We start from the raw sequence: 26,958 nt of genomic DNA on the forward strand, positions 1-26,958 counted from the left end.
CACAGTAAGATAATTAATATACATTATAGTCAAAGTTTAGCTTGCTTGTGTTTTAATAGTGTAGGATTCAATATAGCTTTCTGGACAATTAAAGTCACAACTGCGTTAGAAAGGTTTTGGGTCAACCTCTCCTACTGGTAAAAGGAAGGAGACTATTTTACTCACTGTAGGAAAATACTATCTCTATATAGCTCCTCCCTTCCTCTCAAATCTCAAACAAATATTCAGCACAATTACTATTGCCATCATCTTTGAAGGAGTGTGGATAAAAATAGGATTAGGGAAAGGCAGTTTTTCACAGAGTAGTGTCATGTAAAGAGTCTGCAAGTTCACGACACATTATTAAGATTATTTAAGCTTGATCAAGAACAAAAAATAACACTATTGCTTCAAGAATCCTGATTCCCAACTGGTTTAACGGAGAAAATCTAAATGGCTCCACTGCATTCTGTCATCACAGGATTATACAAAGTTTCAAGGCTGTTCATCTAAATATGTTTTCGGTAAAGCTGCAGGAAAGGTGAGAAAAGATCCTCTGTGTACACAGCCTTCTTCTTTTCTCCTTGCAAGAAGACAGAATCTTTTCAGAAACTGAGGGACAATGTAGCAAGTTTCTTTATGTATTATTTCAGTTTTCTTTCCTACAGATTCACTTGAGATGCAAGATGGTTGGGCTCCACCTTGTAACAATCTTTTTTTTTTTTGACAGCTCTGGGATAACTTGCAACAATTTATTCCTGATTTTTCTTCTACAGACAGCATAATTTGTCTCGTGATTTAAAGATTCCTACATTTCAGACCCTGAAATCGCAAATTACAACTGGGGAGAGATCCTAAACACTAATTACTTCCTAAAGATTTTGAATTTGTCATTCTTCATTAAAAAAAAAAAAAGAGAAAAATCTTTATAAAAAGTAATAGCATTTTTCAGGCCAGAGAAAGAGCTGAGCTCTGACAAGTCTTTCAAGCTTGATTCTAAATGTTCTCCTAGAAGAAATGTCCTACTCTGCAATGCTGAGTACACTGTTCTCAATCTTACTATCCAAATGATAAGATAATCATAATTAAAAGTGATTGACCGGATTTCCTGCTCTTCTCAAGTATTCACAAGAGTTTTCTTACTTTTCCTCTCCAATTCTTACATGTAGCCTCCAAACTTCTTTCACGTTCAGGACACTGAAAGGAAAAAAAAAAATCCCTAAAACCTATCTTAAAGTCTCAGAAAGTAATTCTTTTCTACTCTATTTTTCTCTTCTTCTTGACATTTTTCAAATTATTTTCTGACATATGAATAAATTATTACTTGTCTCCAGCCAGAATTGAAAAGCATTAGAGGCTAGGTAGGGTTGGAGGATTTATTGTCATGAAGAACTGAACAATTTGATTCCAGAGACTCGTGAGATGGAGAGAAAGAGCCTACAATTGTTCTAAGCATCAACTTAACAGATGTGTGCACAATAGGCAGGAAGGTTATTCTCAGCAGTTGCCCCCTTGCAGGAGAGGAAGGTCTGAAGAGAAGGTACTGTGCTGCCTAATAGTAAGCCTGCAGCGTAGCCCATTAGCTACACAATATAGTAGTTGGTATCAAAGATTTCTGCTGTGAAAAAAAGAAATCAACAACATACTGCAGCCAGAAGATGAAAAGCAAAGGAAAATAAGAAAAAGAAATCAACTCTCCAAACCCCCCGCTAATTAAATGCATTATTGAAAAAACTTCACAGAAATGATAGATTGTATATATCACAACCATTAGTTGTATTACCAGTAGTTGTTAGTTGCTGCTCTGGGAATGCAAACATATTAGGAAATGGAAAATCACACAGCTTTTAAGAATGGTTTAAACTCTGAAGAAGCTGCTTCTGTACACAGAGCTTTCTAGAGCCTCTATTTCTGCTTGCTATTGTGAGACCCAGTTCTAACAACTGGTATTGCTACTGGGGTATGTGATCAATTTGAACCTGATAAACCAGCTTAGAATACAGGGAAAAGTCTTCAGATGTAGGAAAGAAAGCAAACACACAAAGAAACAGGTAAAACCTAAATCCTGAAATGTTCCCAGCACTTAAATGGGACTTGTAAATCTGTGGGTCATTTTTCAATTTCTAGAAAAGCAAGCAGCTTAAACAAGGAACAAATAGCTTCTAAAATCTTTTTCTAGCATAGAATGTCAAATCCACAAGCTAATGTTTGGTCCACCTGAGACCAATTTCAGTGATAGATATTAAAGCCAGAAATGTGCAGAAAATGAACAGATATCTTTAAGCTACAAAAGGTCCCCAGGGACAGTGCACAGGCATCAGCATGTTGTTGATAGAGGCAGTGGACTGTCAAGACGCAAGACTTACATCTGCAGGAGTTAAATTCCATCTTGAAAAGAGTGCCATAAACCTCCTTCCAGTGAGTAAACGTGTGTGAGAGACTGAAATGTCAAATGATTGTCTCAAAGCTTGCTTGTGTGCGCGCAAACCTCAAGGACAAGCTGTGGACTTTGGATTAATCTAAGGAATGTCACCCAAGGAAGCTGGAGTGTATCAAAGGATGCACCCCCAACTCCATTGCAGTTGCATTGTCAAACTCCTTAGATAAGCCTCAAAGGGGAAGACATGGACTGAGTGAAACCACATGTTTATCACTGGCTCCATGGTGTAAGCCGATACTTTGTGGTTCTATGGTGTACGGCAGACACCATGCATGCATTGCTAACACTTCAGCCTTCACCATTGAATTGGTAAGAAGGGAGCATTTCTGCCCCAGAAGGCGGATGATTGTTCAAGAAGCATGAAGTCAGCAAAAACCTGTGGGAACAGCGGAAAAACTAAGTGGGCAGGTATGCTAATCAGCTGATAAGATGAGCTTAAAAGGCAACAGAAAACTTTGCTGTGTGTGCACCCACCACCAAAGAACTGAAGACTGAGGACCAACGGGACGCTGCTGGATCCATGGTGGTGACTATTCTTGTGGCTCTATGCTTGCTTGATTTCTGTCTCTTCCTTCCATTCTGTCCTGTCACTACCACTCTTCACTTTTAATAATAAAGACTGGTTTGGGTGTACGGCATTTGACCTCGTTTGTGTCTTAATCTTGCTCTTGGGATCATATCAAAACCTCCCCTGACATTGGATCGGGACATTAAATTGGCGTCACGGAGAGGATCCCTAGAGACGAGAGTGCCGTATTGCCTCGCTATGCTAAGTGAGACCTCTCAGGAACGTAAGGGGTGTGGGCTTGCTTGTGGTTGAAACTTACATGCTGCCTTCCTGAGACAACAGCTTCCCCGCTTTATACAAGATGAGTCCTTGAGACGAGAGTGCTGTGTTGTTCCCTGAAATACCTGAGACCTCTCAGGAACGGAACAGAGTGGGTTTGTGTTGTGTTTGGAACTTACGTGCTGCCTTCCTGAGATGACCGCTTCCCTGCTTTATACAAGATGAGTGATTGTAACACTGTTCCTTCAGGAAGAGAAGTGCTGTTTAATTTTTTAGAAAAGCATAATGCAAGACCCTCTGTGCCCAGAATGGACTGGGCACAGGGAAGTTGGTATAATTTGCAGAGCATGGTCAATCGAACAAGTGCTTTGTTAAAGGATGCGAGAGTAAGATCGGGAAAGGGAAAGTCGATTGTCTGTGCTGTTCTTGGTGCCAGTTTGGCCGCTGTGGTAGACGCTAGGGACTGTTGTCATGTTGCTGAATCTCAAAGAATTGACTCCTTACAAAGCCTCATCTGTTCACTTCAGGGACAAGTGGCGGAATTAAAAGAACAACTCGAGGGAGAAAGAAATCAGGTGAAATACCTGCAGACTGCTCTTAAGGAGCAACTCCTTGCGGACGTGGCCCCCAAGGAGACATCTCTGAAATCAGAAATTGGTTACCCTTTTGGTGACTTGCAGGCAGCAAGAGAGAAAGTAGAAAAATTAAAACCACCCTCGCTGTGGCCTTTGATCAAAACCGAATATATTTATGATGATGACCAGGCCCCATTCCCCCAAGTTACAACCAAGGATGTCCCCTATACCGCCATTGAGTTGGTAAAATTAAAAAAGGACTTTGGCTGAATCCCTAGGAAATCGGAGACAGAATATGTATGGAGAGTGTCTCTGTCGGGGGGGGATGCAATTTTGTTCAGAGAAGGAAGTGGAAGGATGTTGGGGTCCGGGTGTGTTTCTAACTACCGGTAATCACCGGGCCTCATGGTCATTAACCCAGAGGGCTGCATATTGGGCCAGAGGGCTGAACCCCTTGGAGCAGGGAGATCCCCTCGCCATAACAGGTACAGTGGATCAGTTAGTGGAAAGTGTGCAGAAGGTGGCCTGTCTCCAGATGATGTATGATCAGGAGCTCAAGCCCAACCAGGGCTCCCCGATGATGATGCCTGGGGACCCAGAGTGGATGACTCCCCTGATACAGGGACTTCCCGATTCCCTAAAACACACTGGGATTCAATTACAAGGGAAGATTCAAAACACCCCTGAAGGAGAAAGAGTTATGGACGCTCTGGAGGGGATAATGACCCCTGACCATCGGCGCTTGGGAAGGAAAGTATGGACATGGGGACAGGTAGCTCAGGAATTGATTAATTTTGGGAGAGAGTATGGCCCCGTTGGTGGATTGTCCCAAAGAACCAAAACTAGGGTTGTACAGGCTGCAGAGCAAGTTAATGGGTGGCAACCATCAATTAGGAAGGGCCAAGACTTGGGGCTGCTCTGAGGCAACAATCCTGGGAGAGAGAGGCCCCTAACTCGACAAGGACTGTGGCAGCTAGGGGTTCAGAAAGGCATTCCTCGGGACTTGATAGACAGACTCCCAACCCAAAAATTAGAAAAACTCGTGCAGAAATGGTTGGGGCGAAAGGTCACTTCTGGACCAACCCCTAATGCTCCACCCTTGATAGACCTTGAAGAGAAGCCAACTGGGGAAAAGAAGGTGGCGGGAAACTAGACCCTCTGTCCCCCAAAGTTGGGGGGTGGGGCAGAGGATGGATGTTTGTAAGACAACTCACCTTGAATGTAAAAGGGGATTTATTAATTACAGTTGCTGTAGGACCAAGGAAAAGGCTGGTAACCTTTTTAATTGATACTGGGACACAAATCACCGCGCTAATGCAGACTGAAGCAGAACGATGTGGAATCTCGATCGCATCCGAGAATCTAATTGTTTTAAATGCCCTGGGAAAAACAGTTGATGCTTGTGACTTTGGTGACACTATGGTTACCAGGAAAGGAAAACCCTGTCAACACCATGGTGGCCAGAGAATCTTTCCAGATGAATCTTTTAGGTATAGATGTGTTGAAAGGTAGGCAGTGGTGTGATACCCAGGGGAAGTCATGGTCTTTTGGCATTCCCCAGATCAGGCAATTGGCCGAAACATCCTGGGCAGAGGTGCGCCTATTGCAAGTGGCACCTACCCTTACCCCCTCCAAGACTACCAACATGAAACCCTACCCGTTGCCATTAGGGGCCAGAGAAGGGATAGCCTCAGTGATTGAGGATCTCAAACAACGGGGAATTCTAGTGTTTACCCATTCCCTGTATAATTTGCCAGTGTGGCCAGTATGCAAACCTAACGGAAAATGGCAATTAACCATTGACTATCAGTGTGTGAATGCAAACACTGGCCCCCTGACTGCAGCTGTACCTAACACAGCCAAATTAATTGCAACCATTCAAGAACAAGCTCACCCCATCTTAGCAACTATTGATGTGCAAGACATGTTTTTTATGGTTCCACTCTAAGAGGGTGATCAAAATCAATCTGCTTTCACTTGGGAAGGACAACAGTATACTTTTACCCACTTGCCCCAGGGATATAAACACTCATCTACCCTGGCCCACCATGCCCTAGTGCAGGAATTGGCAATAATCCCGTCAGAAGGGGAGGTCAAGGTCTACCAGTACATTGATGACATATTAATAGGGGGACATATCACGGCCTCAGTGCAGACTATGCAGGATAGAATCATCAACCATCTGGAAGAGATAGGCCTTCAAATACCCAAGGAGAAAATACAAGCTCTCGCCAGTGAGTTTAAGTTTTTAGGCATCTGGTGGAAAGGAGGGTCAGTCTGTATTCTTCAGGACACCCTCTCAGCACTAGATCAGGTAAAGATCCTAGAAAATAAGAAAGAGCTGCAACACGCCTTATGGATTATTGGTCTTTTGGAAAAAACATATCCTGGACTTTGCAATAATTGCACGACCCTCATATAACCTGTTGTGGAAAAGGGTGGCTTGGGAGTGGACTCCAGCCCACGATGAGGCATTGCAACTTTAGGTGTTTGAAGCAAGCACACATCAAGCTTTGGGCCCTATCCACCCCACTGACACTGTCCAAATTGAATGGGGGTTTGCATGCTCAGGATTGTCAATTCATTTTTGGCAAAAGGGACCAGGAGGTCCTGTCCACCCAACTGGGTTTTATTCTAGGAGTTTTAAGGATGCTGAAAAAATGATATTCCAGTTGGGAAAAGGGTCTGTTTGTAGTGAGTTTGGCTGTTAGACAAGTGGAGTGGACCATACGCCAACAACCTATAGTCTTAAGGGGACCCTTTAAGGTAGTTAAGCCTGTGTTGGCAGGAACTCCTCCCCCTGACGGGGTGGCCCAAAGGGATATCGTGAGGAAATGGTATGCTAAAATTGAACATTATTGTAATGCTTTCACAGTCACTAAAGGTACCCCTAAGGTGTTAAACATACAGGAAGAAGTGGCGAACCTTCTGGAGGATACCCCTCCTCCTTCAGTTGTCAGAACTGCCTCATCCTTTTTGGACAAATTGCAGAATGTGTGGTTCACGGATGCCTCTGCTAAGCGAGAGGGCAAACAGTGGAAATATCGGCCTGTAGCTATTAATGTGGATACTAAAAAGGAAATAATTACCAAAGGCGAGGGCAGTGCTCAAGTGGGGGAGTTGGTACCAGTATGGAGTGTGTTTAATAGCGAGGGAAGGATGAGAATCCAGTGTATATCTATACTGATTCGTCTGCAATATTCAAAGGGTGCACAGAATGGCTCCCTTTTTGGGAACAGAACAACTGGGAGGTAAACCAGGTGCCAGTGTGGCAAAAGGAGAAGTGGCAAAAAATCACAGATATTGCCAAATGCGGGGATTTTGTGATAGCATGGGTGCCCTCCCAACAGGAAGGGGATACTCTAGTAAGCGAATGGAATAATAGGGTGGACGAGCTGGCCAGAACTGCCCCTTTAAAGAAAGAGAATCAAACAGAGGAAAATTGGGGTAGGCTCCTGGAATGGCTACATGTTAAATGTGGCCATACAGGATCTAATGATTTATACAAGGAGGCACATATCAGAGGCTGGCCTGTCACTCGGGAAGCTTGCAGAACCTGCACTTCAGCTTGTGAGCAACACCGACTCCGGCTGGAGTGACATCCCATGGAAGAATTCCCCTTCCATTTGAGAGATGAAAAGACCCTCTGGGAAGTTTGGCAAACCGATTATATTGGGCCTTTCTGAAAATCGGAAAGGAACAGTATTTATTAGTAGGTATGGAAGTAGTTTCTGGCCCAGTTCAGGCCGAAGCACTTCCATGAGCAACTGGGGAAGATACAGTGCAGGCTCTAAAAATTTGGTTTAGCTCCCTCCCGAAGCCTAGTTCTATTCAGTCAAACAATGGCAGCCATTTTACTGCTGCCAAAGTACAGGAGTGGGCAAAGGAAGAGGGAATCAAGTGGGTATTCCACACCCTGTATTACCCCAAGCCAATGGGATAGTGGAACAGACTAATGGGCTTTTAAAATGATTTCTGAAACCTCACAAGCCACACTGGACAGAGCGCCTCTGGGATGCAGTTACCCAAGTCAATGATCGCTGGGGAGTAAATGGATGTCCCCGACTGAATGCCTTCTGTCCTAAATCCCCGGTTTTAACTTCAAAGCCTCAAGCTCCCAGTGTTCCCAGAGAATTAACTTTTTCTCCTGGACAACCAGTGTTAGTAGAGATGCCAACCATTGGGGCCGGTCTCCTTGTGCTCGCTGAACCCCTTAATAAATAAGCTTGGAAGGCTAGGGACGCCTGGGGAAAAGAGCACAAAATTAACATTCAGCTAGATTGTTCCCTCATTTTAACCATATAGATGAAGCCCAAGGAGGGCAAGTCGATGTTTTATTTTATTTTACAGAAGACCTTCATGGGAACCCGACCAAATGTGGGAAGATGGGCATTTAATTTTAATCATTTGTATTTTTGTGATTGTCTTTACAGCTTTTATAAGTTTAGGCTGGATTTGTAGAGCAAAACGTCAATCTTCTTGTTTTGGTGTATTGTATGGGCTGTGACCCCTGGAACAATCAGTTATTCCCTCAGAAACATTGGGGACGAAAGAAATAATGTAGAGAATTCTTTTATGCAACTGGTGGAGCAACTAGCAAGTGTTTATAACCTCATCAACTGTTGGGTATGTGGAGGGCCCAAGGGATTAGAAACTTGGCCCTGGGTATCAACCCTCATCTCTCCAAAATGGTTAGCGAGTAATTATACTGAAGTTGATGAGAATGCCTTTTGGGAAGATGACATGTCTTGGCCAATTCAATATCCAGCCCAACAGGAGTATTTTTTGAATTGAACCCAACCAGAGGGCGTTCATGTAGGAACTAGTAACTGTATATGGGTTTATTGTAAAATGGGATACAACTTGGGACAAACGATCCAGTATCAATGGGGGCGATATAATCACTTTGGGGAGAGAACAGGGGTTCCCTTACTTTTGGTCCCAGACCAGCTAACACCATCTTTGCTGAAGCTGGAGGTACTAATTGCACTTGGAAGCCTCATGTCAGGGCTCGGAGATGTAAGTGGTGTAGAAATGACTCTGGGAGTCACGGAAAATGGGACTGTAATGTGGCAGGACATCCTTTTGGACCACTAAATACCACATACTTCCAGTCTAATGGGCGAAAGCCAGCAGCAAAATGAAATGGAATTCTGGACTGAGGATGCTGATCCCTGGCGACTCCATTTTCCTGGAGAAGGTATTTATTGCCTTAACTGGACAAAAGAGAGTGGAGTACAAACTGAGGAGAGTGTTTGAGAATGGACTCTGTCTCCTAACAATTTTCAAACTGTAGCATGATTAACTGCTCTATGTATAATTCTTGGACTGATGGATATGGGGGTTTTGTACCTTCAACACTTTGTGAAAACCTTAATGACGCTTTTACACCCCAGATTTTCCAATGGGCTTGGCAACACCAGAATGGGACCAGAACATTCCTTGAGAAGTTCTGGTCAAGCACCAATGCAATTTCGACCAAGGATAAAGAGTTCGAGGATAATGTAAGATGTAATTGCACCTGGGCACTCAATGTTGGGGCCTGGGAGTGTAACTAGTACCTTGACAGTAGCTTCAAGACAAATGTTAACATTTTAGAAGGACCCTTTGGGCCCAATAGCACTATTTATTATGAAAAACCAGTCAACAGCAAAATTTGGGATGGGCCCTTTGCTAATGGAACCTGGGCTCTAAAAGGTCATTACTGGATTTGTGGACAACATGCCTACTGGAGGCTGCCTCCAAATTGGACAGGAATATGTTACATAGGGTATATTAGACAATTGTTTTTCTTATTACCACAAACCCAGGGCAATGGGTTAGGAATTAAAGTATATGATGACCTAATTTGAAATAAGTGATCTATTGACACAACCTTGACAGGTGGTAGTGCCCAAAATTGGGGAAAAGATGAATGAACCCCTCAAAAGATCATCCAACATTATGGGCCTGCCACCTGGAACCCCAATGAAGTGATCAGCAGTGCTCGAGAAACTATTTATAATTTGAATCGCATTATTCGATTAAAAGCTGTCTTCAAAATTATCACCAACGAGACTGCTCATGCCTCAGATCTATTGGCAGACCAGGCCACACAGATGTGAACAGCGATACTGCAACATCGATTGGTTCTCAATTACCTGCTAGTTGAAGAAGGGGGTGTTTGTGGTAAATTAAATGAATAAAACTGTTGTTTGAAAATTTATGACAATGGTCAGGTGGTCAAACAAATAACTTCTGGAATAATGAAATTAGCCCATGTCCCTGCTTAGACCTGGAAAGGTTGGGAATTTGATCCCTTCTCATGGCTTCTTGCTCTGTGGGTTAAGTGTATGTTGCTTTATGTTATGTGGCGTGGCGATGCTGTTATTTTTACCATGTATTATCCCATGTTTAATACACTTAATTCTGTGCATTGTAACCAATATGCAATTTATAGCCGCCTCATCAACAGATGGTGTTAAATATAACCGTGCGGTGTACCAGCCAAAACCTTCAGTTGTGAAAATTGTATGAACAGATGTTTTTTCTCTGTTTTATTTTGCTATGTGATTTTTGTCATGTTAATGTTTCTTCTTTTTGCCATATATTGTTTCATATTTTATACAATTGATTACTGTTTCATTGGATGGATTGTATAAAATGCTCTTTTCTGGCCTTTTCTAAAAAACTATCCTTTTTTAAAGCCACCATGGGTCCTGAAGCAATCTTTGAGCCACGGGATGGTGTGACAGACTGAAATGTCACATGATTGTCTCAAAGCTTGCTTGTGTGTGTGCAACCCTCAACAACAAGCTGCGGCCTTTGGATTAGTCTAAGGAATGTCACCCAAGAAAGCGGGAGTGTATTGAAGGATGCACCCGCAACTCCCTTGGAGTTGCATGGTCAAACTCCTTAGATAAGCCTCAAAGGGGTAGACATGGACTGAGTGAAACCACATGTTTATCACTGGCTCCATCAAAACCTCCCCCGACATTGGATCGGGAGAACGCATCCACCCCATATGAGGAGGTGGTTATAAAATGGTCCCCTCACCTAATGGTTACTGCAGTTTCTAGTGGCTGCCAGTACAACTGTCTTCACTTTTTACTGAGCGAAACTTGCTGCTTGCTATTGTGACTGCCTACAACTTGACCACTCAAGGAGAGGGAGCTGCATTTTAGCCTTCATTCTTTACTATGTATGATCCCTTCAAAATGAACTTGAGATACAGTAAATATCTTTCTATTCACAGATGCATGTCAAAAAAAGCCAAAAAGCAATGAATCCCTTTGCAACTACACTGTCAGAAAACCCCAAACCCCTTATGTAGCAGTAATTGTTCAAAATACACATGGAAGTGTAAAATGAGAGATTTAAAAAAAAAAAAAATTACTGGGAGAACAGACTACAAGCTAATAGATTAAAAAATTCAAGAATTCTCCTTTTCCTAATGAACCTCTTAAATGTGACAGACTAGTTGTTAGTAGGATAACTTGCAGAGAATTTCACAGGAGGAAGTAAAATTACAGAATTACTAATGCTCTGCCAGTCCAGTGATCTGATAATCCATAAATGCACGTTATTCCCTCTTTTAACCATGCTAGAATTTGGAGGTAAGAACAAAATGACCTTTCAGAAAAAGTTATGTAAAAAACTGCAGTTAAATGTTACTTTAAACTATAAATATCACTGACTGCTGGCAAGGGAACATCTCCCTTAAATGAAATACATTTTTTCCCTACTCCATAAGGCAATGTGCCCAATATTTTATCAACAGGAATTTGCAGGTGCACCATTATGTGATCAGGTTTTCATGAGTATTCAGTTCTGTCAGCCTCTCAGTTACCTCACAGGAAGTTCATCAGTGGTCAGCAGCTCTGCAAACCTGGACATCTCTTTGCGTGACCAGGTGCAGACTAAGGAGTGTAAGATTAGGTTCCACTTATTCATAAAGTAAAGTAAAATAAAATGTCTTGATCCTTCTATCTAAATTAGTCTGCATACTATAAAGTGACAGATCCCAGTTGTGCTGATTTAGTCAACTAGCAAGATGAATTGCTAGTTCAGTATTTTTTTGTAATTGCATCACCACTGCCACACAGCAGTACAGCTGAATGCTGGCTCATCTCTGCCCTCCCCACATGAGCTGGTTTCTGAAAGGAAGACACTTTCAAGATCTGATCAGTTGCTGATAATCTGATTTGTCAAGACCAGTCTTTACCATATGCTTTTTGACTAAGTACAGTAGCACGTATTTAACTTTGACTCACCCTTCCTGTTCTTAAGTGTTTAGAGCCTCCATGGAGGCCAGCAAAGTCCAGAAGAAAACCTCTGCTATAAAATCTTAAAAAACTCAGGCAGTGATCATGCAGTCTTTCTGCAATAACTTCTCTCAAAATAGGTTTAGACATTTGTTTTCTACCATGACATATACACTTAAATTGACTTTAAAGGCTTCTACAAGAGTATGTTTTCATAGGCACAGTATGTATACTCCTATAAATGCTGTGATAAAACTGTGGTCAAGATATCACTAAACCATATGGGCCCAACACTTACCAATAGCTATCCAAAACGCATACAGATCAGTCTTTTGTATTTTAAGATGTCAAGAAAATAAAGATGAAATATAATCAGGTCATATAACCTGGATGCTTCTAATCCTTTAATTAAAGTCCTCCTAAGTCTGTTCCAGAAACTAAAACAGCACTGAAGGTAAAACGTACCCCAGTGCCATGGACCTATTCACTTTTACTTAAGTCTCTTACAGGTCTATATCACTGTAAGAATTAGAACACTAAAAGGTAACAGATGTTTGTACTGGCAAAACTTGGCCATAAATGCTTTAGTGTTATTTATTAATTGCTGGTTTCTAGCTGCCATACTTCAGTATCAATTATTATTTGTTGCTTCTGCATATCCCAGCCCCAGACACTTTGTGCACTAAAAAATCTTAATGAAACAAAACAAAACCCCTGTAATGAGCTGGAAAAAACCACATTCTCACTTTTATCACTTTATTTCATTTGACTTACAGTGTTGACTGTGATGGTATTTGAAATGCACTTTCTAAATCTATGTATTATGTAATCTTCAGCAGGGCTATATTGTAATTATACAGCTATGTTGTCTTTCCTGATAAAACTTCCTTGGAAATCTCTCTTGCCTTGGAAAAATCATAGAATCATAGAATTGTTTAGGTTGGAAAGGACATTTAAGATCATAGAGTCCAACTGTTAACCTAGCACTGCCAAGTCCACCACTAAACCGTGTCCTGAGCACCACATCTACACATCTTTGAAATACCTCCAGGGATGGTGACTCAACCACATCCCTGGGAAGCCTGTTCCAGTGCTTGACAACCCTTTCAGTGAAGAAATTTTTCCTAATACCTAATCTAAACCTCCCCTGGTGCAACTTGAGGCCATTTCCTCTTGTCCTATTGCTTGTTATTGGGAGAAAAGACTGACACCCAACTCACCACAACCTTCTTCAACAGATGGTTGTAGAGAGCAATAAGGTCACCCCTGAGCCTCCTTTCCTCCAGGCTTAACAACTCCAGTTCCCTCAGCTGCTCCTCACAGGACTTGTGCTCTAGATCCTTCACCAGCTCTGCTGACCTTCTTTGGACATGCTCCAGCACCTCAATGCCTTTCTTGTAGTGAGGGGCCCAAAACTGAACACAGTATTCGAGATGCAGCCTCACCAGTGCTGAATACAAATGGACAATCACTTCCCTACTCCTGCTGGCCACACTATTTCTGATACAAGCCAGGATGCTCTTGGCCTTCTCAGCCACCTGGGCACACTGCTGGCTCATATTCAGCCGCTGTCGACCAACACCCCCAGGTCCTTTTCCACTGGGCAGCTTTCCAGCTGCTCTTCCCCACACGGGTAGTGTTGCACGGGGTTGTCGTGATCCAAGTGCAGGACTTGGCAACTAGCCTCGTTGAACCTCATAGAATTGGCCTCGGCCCATTGATCCAGCCTGTCCAGATCCCTCTGCAGGGCCTTCCTACCCTCAAGCAGATCAACACGACAACAATATACAAATAAACAAAGCCGTGGATGAACTTCCAATGAGGTTCCCTGTAAGTATGTTAAGCCAGCAGACAGCCCAATCAAGGAAGCCTGAGGCTATGGCTACTCTAATGTGAAGTATGGGAAAAAACCTCCCTTTCAGTTTTAAATCTTATTTGAACTGATTCCTCCATGGTAGTAGATTCAGAGATGGCAGAGAGAGGAGCCAGCTGTTTGCAGAGGTAGTAATTAACTCATAGCCAGGTAAGAAAGAACACCTTTTGTAAGCAAAAATTCTACCAGAACTTAATTCACAAACAAATAAAAAATGTTCAGTTTATCCTTTAACCCAGGCTTCAGACTACACTGTGCATATCAAATATATGCAGAATCTATATTTGAGCTGTAGCCAGACCACCATTTATTTTTCTGGCCTTTTGCAACGATACCACCTTACAATGCAAAAATAAGAAAATAGTATGCAGCAACACTGTGCCACAGTAAGTCACCTTAGCTACACTCAAGTGGGTTAATCAGGACTGAGCTATGAATTTAAAATGTGTTTTTCATTATTCCCTCACCTTAGATGGATTGTCAATAAGAAACAGATCTGACTGAATCTTGTTAGCTTGACATTTCAGGAAAATGCTGCTTATAAAGCAAGCTGAAACGCTTTATTGGGACAAATCCTGCCCAGTGCTGCTACTGGCAACGTAGAGGCTTTCTAGCATATCCTTTGCTCAGGAAAAACACAGCCTTCTCTCATTATCAGCCAAGGGACAGCACAGTGAATAGTAATTGGCTGATTTTCAAGCACAAACTAAATCCTACCTGCTTCAAGCTAGCCAGTCAGCAAGCCCTGCTCCTGCACATTACTAAATGTGAAAATTGGCTTTCACGAAATGAAATTTTCAAAGTGCTTTCAAGTCCCATTAGCTTTCAACGAGGCTTAGATTACTAAGTGACTGAGGTGCATGTAGAAATTTTATCTATAGCTCCCATGAGACTGACCAGTGCTTTGGCTGGCTTTCTATACCACCTCCTCCTATATTTAGAGGAGTCAGCACTAGACCTTTCACAGGGTGAAGGAAGGAAACACTTGGCCTGTAACATGCCATTTACAATGTACACTAGTGAAGAGTCACAGTCCTATTGTTTTATGAAATACACACAAGCATCTCACAGCTGGCTAAAATTAAAAAATCCCTCCATTCGAAATTCCCAGTTTAATATAGAGATACTTAAAAAATACATCCTTTGAGTAATCACAAAACTGATTATTCCAGAGAATTTTTTCTTTAAAATTGCTCATTTCACATAATTAGATTATCAGTTTGAAAATACATATTTTATAAGTGTGTTTATATGCACATACGCATCAATGATTGGCTAGAGCCGGATCATTTCTCTTAGCATTTCCTCTGATCTTATTCTGCAGTGATTCTGTGGGTAGTCAGAAAGTTTTATGGGGATGTAGTATTTATTCTCTGGAATATCATATGGCATTTTCTTTTCTTTATTGATACAGACCTAACTAGGCTGGAAGAGCACACATCTCTGCATTATTTTGTCTACATTATGGTACCATCTAGAAATCCCACTCGGGTACTGGAGCTCCACTGTAGCAGGAACTGCATTACATATTAAATGCCCATGAACACATAAAAGGTGTTCATGCCCCTCACAGTCACAATCTTAACATACCTTGAGAGACAACAGGAAGCAAGGTCAAATGAACTGAACAGGCTTGGTATAATATACAGCAGCCACAATATGCCAGTTCCCTAGCCATTTCTGAATAATCTTACCTGTCCCTGCTTCACACTAGTATTTCCACCATGTTCAGAAACAAGTCATTGCTGCACTTAATACATTTTTAAGTCTGATACCAGACTTTATTTGTGCACTTTTGGCAGGTGCTATTTAAGACATTTTTATAACACTACAGCTAATGCTACCAGCTAACTTTCCATCTACTAAAGTGTTACACGTTTATTGATTGACATTTTTCCATGTCTAAATTTCCAGTACTAGCTCAGTTTGTTCTGCATCAACAAAATAAAATGAAATGTCATATGATTTCCCAAAGAATAAATAGCACATTCCCATAACACCTTTTGACTACTCACAGAAGTACTGCAGACTCAGAACAGAGGAACTGGCAGCAACAGAAATGGTCCAGATTTATCCAGTTAGCCTGAGATTAGGCAAAGCTGAATGTAATAAAAGCTGTGTACATAGTACTACTGGCCATGTATGTACCATTACGCCATTCAAGAAAGCTGCTTTTTCTGATCTTAACTGCAGGAAATTAAAAAAGCCCAACAAAGCAATGTAGTTGTAGTTTAATGTTGTTCATCCAGTATAACTGAAGAGCTTTTTCTTTCATATAATTTGTTTGGCACATAACAGGTATGTTAAATGGTCTATTCCTTTCATCAACGTTTTCTCAGACTGCATAAATACAGTATCTTCCAAATTTTGCATTACATGTAGCACTCCTGCGGTTAGGGATCCCCTGGTGAGGGTTATGTGGGATACCTGAATAAGACCAGAGTCTTGAATCTTTACCTTGCACAACTTTCAAGAGAGCACTGCTAGGCAATGGCTTGGCAGTGAAACACACTCATGTTTCACTTTTTTCTGCTATGAAACAGGAATACTTTGAATAACTATAACTGTAGAATCACAGAATCATCTAGGTTGGAAAAGACCTTGAAGATCATCCAGTCCAACCATTAAGCTAACATTGACAGTTCCCAACTACACCATATCCCTAAGCGCTATGTCGACCCTACTGTTAAACACCTCCAGGGATGGGGACTCCACCACTGCCCTGGGCAGCCCATTCCAATGCCTAACAACCTGTTCTGTAAAGAAATACTTCCTAATATCCACTGTAAACCTTCCCTGGCGCAACTTGAGGCCATTACCTCTTGTCCTATCACTTACAGAAACTAGAGGCCTTGATGTATTTTCCAGCGGGGTGTACTGCCTACAGAGAAACAGAGTTGGTCTCACTCGCACATGGACTCTCTTTCTCTCTATGCCCTACAGACATTTAATTCTTTAATTACAGTCAAGTATCTCGGGAGAACGATATGTGACTCATCTGGGAAACTGAGATACAGGTCCAAATTGATTCAGATCAAATAGCAACATGAGGTATTGGCTCTCCATCTGAGGTCACAACTCTGACTGAAGGCTTATTCCAGAAGCCTTGAGCCCACGGTTTGAACCTGACCTGTCTTTGTGAAAGCAGTCCAACAGAAAGTTTCAGTTTAGCTGAATCAATGTTTTCCAGTAAGACAGTTACTTTAGTTTCTAATTTGTGCATTCTTCTCAATAAAGATGATTTGCATCATGGAAATATGAATACCTATTAATCACTCATTCTAAACAGCCCATCTGAGCTTGGGAAGACTAACAAATATGGAATTTATTTTGTAAAAAAACATGCTGCCTGTAACATTTCCAACTCAAAAATCTTAGGTAATTGACTTGGACTAGGTTCTTCATATCAACTTATAATGCAGAATCAATTTTGATGATGGATGAGAAGTTTAAGATCATTTTATCCCCTTCAGTAGAAGGTTCCTTAGGGAATGGACAAAAGAACCTAATTAGTCTTTCCCATTTCTACTTTCTGTTTTCATATTGAGTCAATCATAAGCATCAGGATGTAATAAAATCATCACTATTCGCTGGCTTAAAAATATGAGTTCATTTTGGCTACTTGTTTCTTTTATTTTTCTCCAAGGACCTTATTGTGAAGGAATGTTGTTCCTGCTTGTGAGTAGGATATTCAGATGCTGTATTTTTTAAATTTGTACTGGGAGTTTAAGTGCATTAACATGAACACTTTACCCAGATGAACAAACAAGATAATTTACTGTACATTAAAGCATAAGTAAAAATACTAGAAAAACCAAATTTGTCATAATTTATTATTCTGATAGGTATCTCATGAGTAAGATATATCACTCACAATATATTTTTCTATTTAAAGCTGGAGAACTTTGGTACATTCATTTCTTCCTCAGTCATAGATATAGTCAGAATCAAACAAATAGTCAGATCAAGATACACGTGAAGGTCTTTAACAACTAAATGTGTATTGGATGTTTTTCCTTTTAACTTCAAGATAGTTAAGGTAAAAATTAAAGCTGTATAACAACAAATTCTCTCAGCACTATTATTTATTGTTATTTTTGGGAGCACATTGGTTATTTTCACCACTTCAAGTAGGAAAGGGCAATGCTAACCTTTTAAATTTTTTTTATTATATTTTATAGGAGACCAGAGTATTTGATGTACACCATAAACAAGGAAAGCCATTTCTAACATGTGGAGTGTATTTGTGTTTAGTACAGACATATGAGCATGTTTGCAACAGAATGAGATTTAGCAGCAGCAGAGGGAATCTCCACAAAGTCTTCATCTGAATATGCAACTGCACAGAGGAATACAGATGGATAGGGAAAGTAATTAATCCAATAAGCCTGTATATTTTTTTTTTCAAAGGCAGTGCTTCAAAATCACCCAGACTGTCATGTGCATTGGTGGCCGTATCAATATAGAGATTTCAGTTCCCACCAAAGCATACAGAATAAAGATGACAGGTTTCAAAGATTTGGATATGGTGACAACACACAAAAAATAGCTGCCTTATTTGTTTCTTGATACATTTGTTTCTGAAATACATTCTGTTTGTAAATTTGCTACACTATTTTTTTTTTTTTTTTCCAGCAAATGAGAAGACGAAAAGCCTTCTTACACCTGCTGCCAAGCTTCCTCCAGGCTGCTGAAGACTGGCTGGAAAATAAACTTCACAGAGAAAAACATGCTTTGACTACGTGATTTTCCTGACAAACTGCATTTCTCTGCTCCTTCTGCTTTAGTATTAGGCTTCACTGATTGACAGGCATGTTAACAGTACTCCATCAAGAGTGCCAGGTACCTTCCCCATCAAGTTCAACTTATGGCTGATTCTTTATTGAGGATGGAAACCCTATTATCAAACATAAGCTTTTTATAATTTGCATCCCCCCAAAATACAGACATGTGAAGTACATCTGTAAAGATGATGTTGTATACATTTTTCTTCGACAAAAAGCATATTCTAGTGCATAATCTAGGTAATCAGGAGTCTGAGCAGCAAATAAAGTAATACATGGCCACCTCCATAATATTTTCTGAAAGTGTGTTTGGTTCACAAGATCAGTTCGTTCAGCTCTTGAGTTTCAGGAAGATTATAACTTCCTTGTTTGCAGTACATATTTTATAGTCACATTTTTTAAAAGAGGACAAATATATTACCTTTCACACAATCTTCTATCTTCTACAATACAACCTTGAAACATTTCCTTCTGCTTGATTCATCTCTGTCTACTTAATTACTGTAGTCTCTCACTTCTATTACTTCTGATATGCTGTTGTAGCTATTCTAGACTGACTTCACAACAGAGAAATTAAACCAATATCTTTTCTTTGAGACAGAAATCTATATATGCTCTGAAGACCTTTACGTCTGATTTTCTGCTGCTCAATCTTTGTGGGGGAGAGGACAGAGGATTGCTTTTTCTTCCTCTATGGCACTGACAATGGACTACTGAAAAGTCATCAGTTTCTCAAACTGTTTTTTCACAAGCCACATTAACAAGCAAGTGAAAGAACAGCCTGCATGTGATGTGGGAATTTATATCAGCAAATCAATATTAAATAATTATTCAGTATAATTTCTAGAGCTTGTTTGTACTTTCAAAGAATTTCCAAAGGTTTATGAAAGGCAGGCATGTATTTTATGCAAAATGTAGCCACACATATGCAAAGAAGAATGTTAAGTGGCTCTACCTAGTAATGGATCTATCATCAGTTTTCCAGCAATGCTCCTGTTTCACTTGGTCTGCACACAAAGATTCAGAGAAGTGACACACCGCAACAGAGTCGAAGCCAACTTTGTGTCTATTAGAAAACTATGCTACCTCTGCATTTACAACCTTCTACGCTGAAAGGAAAGCAACAGGGGCATCTCATTCCCTGTATAGCCAGAACTACCACACAGCTGATTAAGACAAACATAGAAAAATATAGGAATAATGAAAATGGTGAAAGGTAACTCTTCTAACATAGTTATCACTAAAACCTATTGTAAACAAAGAGGCAGAGACAACCTCTGGTATTCTCAAGTACCATAACGTGGCAACTGTTAAAAAGTGTTACTTTGATAGTTACTAGTTTTTACTACACACTGTCTCTTTTTGTCCTCAACACTAGTAAAAGTACCAGCTTTTAAAAGATGCTCAAATGTCATAACTGCTATCATCGGCCTTCAGTGGGAAATGGTAGTAAGAGAGCTCTGGTGAATTTCACATATGGCTTCACAATATAACTCGGAGATATCACTTCCATATGTAGAGGGTCTATTACTTCTGTATGCATTTGGGTGTGGGAAAAAAAGTAAATTCTTTGGCATTTGCCACCACTATTGCAAAACAGGTGAAGTACATGTGTCAGAAAGCTTTGCCTGTTCAATGTAGTGCTTAAGAATGGGTTAATCTCCTTCACTGAAGACAGATGGCTTCAATCACCTTTTTAACATTTTGATGATTAAGAAATAAGGAACAGCATCAACCACAGTTGAATCTTCAAGATTAATACAGGTGTACAGAATTCAATCACTTTTTATATGTATCAGGAAATCAGCCTGACTACCCTACATCCTGCAAAAATAACAGCATATATAAAGCTGAAATACTGTGTAGAGCTATCTTGCTTTGTTGTTTTTCAATTCTCCCTGAAGTAATTTCAAATGTTAATTTTCATCTCAAGGCTAAAACCGTGGCAGCAGAAGTTTCTTTGCAAAGAGAAGTGTGGAGCTACCACACTGCTATAGTTCTGACAACTTTTTGCAACATAAAAACAAAAAACATGCCAAGGAAGTTAAGAGTATTATTATTCAAAGCAATATTTCTGCTTCAGATAACTGAAAGGGAACTTGCGGTTTGAAAGAAAATGTATTTTTGTTTCTGAAAACCCTTATTAAAATGTTCACAACATATACAGTCGTGTGTGGAAGAAAGACACATATTTTGCTGAAAAGAGAAGGAATATGAAAGGGGTTATTACAGTGGCAAGTTTATGCTGCTGTACTGAAGACTGTAAACATTTCAATTGCAAATATTTATTTTCAGAAGTTTATAACTCATACCTAAAAACTTCTCCTGAGAAGTTGATGTCTGCCTCCATAATGATGAGAAGCTCAACATAACCTGGCAATGTGTGTTTGCAGCCCAGAAAGACAACTGCATCAAAAGAAGAGTGACCAGCAGGTCAAGGGAGGTGATTCTTTCCCTCTGCTCCGCTCTTGTGAGACCCCACCTGGAGACCTGTGTCCAGCTCTGGGGCCTCAGCATAAGAAGTACATGGACCTGTCAGAGTGGGTCCAGAGTAGGCCACAAAGATGATCGGGGGCTGGAGCACCTCCCTTATGAGGACAGGCTGAGGGAGTTGGGGTTGTTCAGCCTGGAGAAGAGAAGACTCTGGGGAGACCTTATAGTGGCCTTCCAGCACCTAAAGTGGATCTACAAGAACGCTGGAGAGGGACTTTTTACAAGGGCATGTAGTGGTAGGATGAGGGGTAATGGCTTTAAAGTGAAAGAGGGTAGACTTAGATTGTATATAAGGAAGACATTCTTTCCTGTGAGGGTGGTGAGACACTGGAACAGGTTGCCCAGGGAAGCTGTGGATGCCCCCTCCCTGGAAGTGTTCAAGGCCAGGCTGGACGGGGCTTTGAGCAACCTGGTCTGGTGGAAGGTGTCCCTGATCATGGCAGTGGGGTTGGAACTAGATCATCTTTAAGGTCTCTTCCAACCCAAAACATTCTATGATATTGCATGTTTCACCCTGATTGTATCACCCTCACAGTAGAAAATTTCAACAACACTCATCCAATAGTAAGAATATCCAGCACTGTGTGTGACAGTAAGTACTGTACCCATATTCAATCTAAGCCGCTAAATAAAGGACCTGGTTAAAATTCATTGATTACCTAACTCATGGAAAAAAAAATCCGAGCTGCCAGTAAATTGAACAGATCATACAAGAGCTCAATATTCTGCTATAAAAAAAATTTAAAGAATTATATCCATGGGAACCAGGGATATATAAAACAAAATAGCGAGTTTTCAACTGTACCAGCTTGCTGGTTCTGCATGACCCAATATGCTGGCTTGTTATGAGGGATTCTTTTTAATCATGGTGACTCAGGTGCAGATCCCATCTGTTGATGCCAATTACAGCAGATCACCGAAAGTCTTTATTAGCTGTAAATTCAGTCTACCACTCACATTATACTTATTACATAAAAGAAAATTGATGTTAATTTTATAATTGAAATTGCACACTCTGAATGTATTACTCTTAAAATGGAATTAAAACCTTTTTTTATTATTAGTTGAGAAAGCTTCCATTAGGTAAGTCTTTTAAGAAATGCTTCTCCCCCTAATTCAATTTAGCAGCAGGATGCTATGAATGCCAAGGTGGAAAGATACCAGTCTGTATGTCAAACTCTGGTTAATATGGAAGACAGTAACACTTTAATAAACAGGTGATTATACAACTCCCAGCTCTGTTAAAAGCAGATTGGTAGTCTATTACAAACTGATTAAATTTGCCACTTCTTCACTTCAAACAATTATATTTGCTCATTAACACTTGATATGTCGAATGCAGCTTAAGAAGAACATAGGAAAATTAAATATCAATCATTCTAACTCCTTAGAGATTTAAAACTGACTCACATAATGATATTTTCCTTCAAAGAACAATAGACATGTGCACCTATGAAAGTTGCGGTGGAGGAGAAAAGGGACAATGGAAAAGTTATTTAAAGATTGATGTAAAGTAGACATCAAGGGAATTAATCACGCAGCTTAACTGTTGTGCTGCATTGATGTGTTTATACATATCTATATGAAAGCATGTTCTAAAACAGAACATGAACATTGGCTATACTGCAAGCCATGGCTCGTGACAGGCTTACTAGTAAGAAAGATATACAGAGGCATAGTCTGACATGTGAAACAAATGTCTTTCCTTTCATACTTAATATAGAGCCTTAAAGGAGTTTGAGAGATTATTTCCAGTTACCTTATCACCTTTGCAGAAGACAGAGACTGCATCTTACTGGAAGTGTTACTATTGTGCAAAGGCTTTCTCAGGAAGCTGGGATACTGGAGAATCACACTAACTAGACTTTACACAGCTGCATCTATTAGGACATTGAAGAGAACTATAAAAAGCAGATGAGTATTTTTAACCCTATTCTGCAGATGGGAAAGCTGAGACAGAGGAAGGAAAATCAACTTTCTCATGATTCTTCAGCGGGCCAGGGACAAAGCCAGAGAGAATACATAAACCTCTTAAGATCAGTGCTCTTCATTCCTCCAAAATGGATATACAAATCTGCTTCCCAACTGGCCTTAAAAAAAAAGATGTTAAAGATGTAATCTATCAAAAAACTCACAGCCAGATTATTTTGAATTTGCTGTAAATTGTATACCCATTTTAAAATGAATTTTATAGTCTTCAGAGAGTCAATTTCTCATTGCACCGTGGGAGGGGATAGGCATTCCTGTGTGCATTTAGCTGCACCGACACAGAAGAAATTGATGGGACCTGCCCCAAAGAATGACAGCTGAAACAGTCATATATCCTTTACATCTTGGAACAAGACTTGTTTCTACTCCTCTTATTCTCCTTCTTGACACCGTATCAGGAAAAAAGTGTGGTAGAGAAACTGTTGGGACTTGCTGGTGTATCTGGTACATAGACTTCCAGTACATTATTCATACATTGTTACATACTTGGCTTTAAGAGCTGAAAGTACAAAAACCTCAAGCTTGGTATTTGTTATTCAAGTATTATGAGTGATATGAGTGAAATTTAAACTTGCTTCAGACAGGGCTCTCCTATGTCTTATCAGGAAGCTGTCAGGGAGATCTTCTGCTGAACCTCCTGATGAAAACAACTGTATTACAAACTGCAAGTAAAATGCCAGCTGTGTATCTTTTTATTCCTGGATTAAATTAAAGGTGAAAAACAACAGCATCATTAGCTAAAGGTTAAATGGAACAATCCATTTCGTCTTAGAAGAGGAAGGTGTAAAAGCCCAAAGGAAATTGAGCAAATGTTGCATTTTTGTCCTGCTTTTCCTATCTGGCTCATCTGTAGAAAGACTGTGGACTGAGGGATGTGGTGGGTGGGTAGCAGAAGTGGAAGAAGAAACACATTTAAATGGCTCACATTCTAAGATCACAAATTCTAATTCTGGTCTAAAACTGTAGTATTGACAGTAGTGAGGCGTTTCTAGAAATAAGATCTGCGTCCTGCCCCACCGTCATCTGACACAAAGCAGCACCTCATTTGGGACTGTGGAGAGCTGAAGTACAGAAAGGCAGAGATACGAAGCCTCCCACTGGTAGAAGTGAGGACTAGAGGCTGCAGACTCTGGGTTACTTAGGGGACAACTGAAATCACAAGAAGAGCTCTTATTTGACATGGCCAACATTTTCTCTGCTTTGATAAAAAGTAATTAAAAAGTATATATGATCTCTGAATCCAACACATGGTAAGATTGTTCTGAATGTACTACACTCAGTACTCCAGCTGGCTCTCTTAAAAGGTTGGGCATGTGTTGAAATAATGTACATGGGTGTAGCTCAACTTCTTCAGATCCACGGGCAAATGCAGGAAGCATTGTCACAGAATACCTATTACAGAGAAGATTCCCTCCAAGCAGTGGAGAAGCAATCAGATCTTCACATGTATGCTATCCAAGCATAGGCAGAAGATTGGCATATTGTTCAATATTATGATTAAGCAGTCACAGAAGACTCATGTTTCCCACCCGTTCCAGCTCTGAACTTGACCAAAAAATAAATAAGAACTGCATCAGAATGGGCAAATCATGTCTTTGAAGACAAGTACAAATTGAAACTTAATTTGTGTGTTGACAAAGGAATACGTTCTTGTTCACAAGCAAGCTTTTAAATGATGGCCTGTAAAACTGTCTCTCTAGATACCTTTTAAGAATACCTCTGCAAGTGTAGTATGTCTTTGTGTCCTCTACTAAGACTTGCTAACTGAAGTGTTTTGTAATTTAAGGACCTGAAGCCTAGTTATCATTGAACAATTAAGAGGATAAGAATTTTCATGACACTGTTGTCCCTCTGAAAAGTTTACTGAATATTTCTACTATGACTTCTTTTTTCATGAGTAACAACATGTGAGTAACTTCTGCCAAAAAGAATGTATTTTGCTTTTCTACTCAAAACCTATGAGAATACAAAGGTACTTGACATACCTGAAAATTAGATAATAATTCAGTTTACTCACTTCTACCTAAGTGATTGAGCCTACTCTGTCCTGGATATTGACTGTGGCAAGAAAGCATATTAGAGAGTATTAACTGTAATCCAGGTACCAAAACCTCTTAGCCTCACATAACCAAAAAAGAAAGGGTGATAAACTTACCTTGTGTAGCAATGTAGTGATTTGGTCTATGATAACCCTAAAATAAATTGAAAAAAAGTATAAGCAATATGCAACTCAGCTATGTTGCTATGAGTGAAACTTCATTTAGAGTAGTATTCAGTAAAAATCACAACAATACAGTTAACATATTAGATGTAAAAGTTCTTTCCAGTGGGGGTAGGGCAAGGGATAAGGGGAATAAGAAGCAAATGTGTTTCTTCAAGACACTTAAGTTGCAGCCTTGTACATTAGGGGACAGAAGTAATATGTTCTTTCAGTCCCTTGTTGGCTCTGCTGAAAATGAACAGCATAAAATCCTCTCTAGCACTTGCAGCTAATGGCATCAGACGCTCATAGAGTCTGAGATATACCTCCAAGCTATTGCTGTTGAGTGCAAAGCCTTTTTTAACAGCTAAAGCATCCTATATTTGCATTCAGCCTGGGGAAGGGTGGGAGGATGTTCACTCTGTCCACTGTGATTTGTTTATGTTTTATTTCTGAACAGTAAAAAGGAGGGTAAATTCTTTGACTAAATGATTTGGTGTGAATACACTTGTTCACATCTAAAAAGGAAGAACATAAACCAGTTCTATGTTTCTGTGATGACAAGAGCAACTTAATCACAAGCTGGCCGTGCAATAATGACTAATATTCTATGAATTCTTTCCAACATTGAATAGGTTGCCAATAGGGAATTTTATAGTATTTGAGTTTCTGATGTGATGGGAGTGTTACCAAAGGTTTACATCATGCACTAGTATGTTGATAGATTCAGTTATACCAGGGTTAATCTTTTAATAATGGTTATGATGTGTTGTGTCATCAACTGGAAGAACTTTAAGCTGTTGCTTGCATGTCATTGCAATTTGTTTGTAAAAGAGCAAGGGGCATCGTAGTGATACAATGTGGGAAAGACTCAAAACAACTGGATACCTTGAATATTACAGAAGGAATAACATGAATTACAGAATTGGTTCCTTTGCATGCCATTGACACAAAATTTGGCTGTCTATGAACTGAGAAGTGTTCAGAGAGCTACAGAGTTGATTTTTTTCTGCTATGTGTTATGTAATATCCCTAGTGGCTGGGATCAAACACTTCCATTTCCCAGTGAAAAAATGCAGGATAACCATTTCCCCCTGTCTTTTATCCAAGAAAATTTCATAGTGTCTGTGATGGTACCATTCCTTTATTAACATGTTTATTCTGACAACATGACAACTGTACTAATAACCGCATGCAAGAATAAAATTGCAGCTGCTTCTGTAGTAGAAAACCAAGCATTTCTAATGGAAACCTGACTAGCAAGATTATAAACAAAAATTGCTATGTTTTGTGGTAGGGTTGTCTTTGGAAGATGTCTGCAGTCCTCCAAGCTTTGCATCAAAGCCATCTGCTGAGTTTGGGGGGCGAATTTTTTGGTTCTCACCCATTGTTTCTTTTAGGGCCACACTCTCTCCATCCTCTTGTACTTCCATAAGGAAAAAAGGTTGCTATGCAGCTATCTTATCAGCATTTTAAATGAGACTGTATGGTCCAAATCCTTATTCCTCACATCTTTTAATATTTTAAGAGTCAGATCAAAATCTGACACAAGAACATACTAGTAGCCTAAAATGAGAACAATCCTGAATGCTGGA

General features: G+C 40.2%; 1 protein-coding gene and 1 pseudogene across 6 annotated transcripts in view; one reads left to right on the plus strand and one right to left on the minus strand.

The window, feature by feature from the left end:
• PTPRM (protein tyrosine phosphatase receptor type M) overlaps positions 1-26,958 on the minus strand; it is a 506,311-nt gene that overhangs the window by 38,513 nt on the left and 440,840 nt on the right. For all 6 annotated transcript variants that reach the window (XM_074878569.1, XM_074878552.1, XM_074878543.1 and 3 more), the window contains one exon: positions 25,319-25,355. In XM_074878569.1, the coding sequence (XP_074734670.1) occupies positions 25,319-25,355 (37 nt within the window). The remainder of the gene's footprint in view (positions 1-25,318; positions 25,356-26,958) is intronic.
• On the plus strand, positions 3,428-4,934 carry LOC141952819 (uncharacterized; annotated as a pseudogene).

Source organism: Strix uralensis, chromosome 1 (assembly GCF_047716275.1).
Source record: "Strix uralensis isolate ZFMK-TIS-50842 chromosome 1, bStrUra1, whole genome shotgun sequence".
Taxonomy (NCBI): domain Eukaryota; kingdom Metazoa; phylum Chordata; class Aves; order Strigiformes; family Strigidae; genus Strix; species Strix uralensis.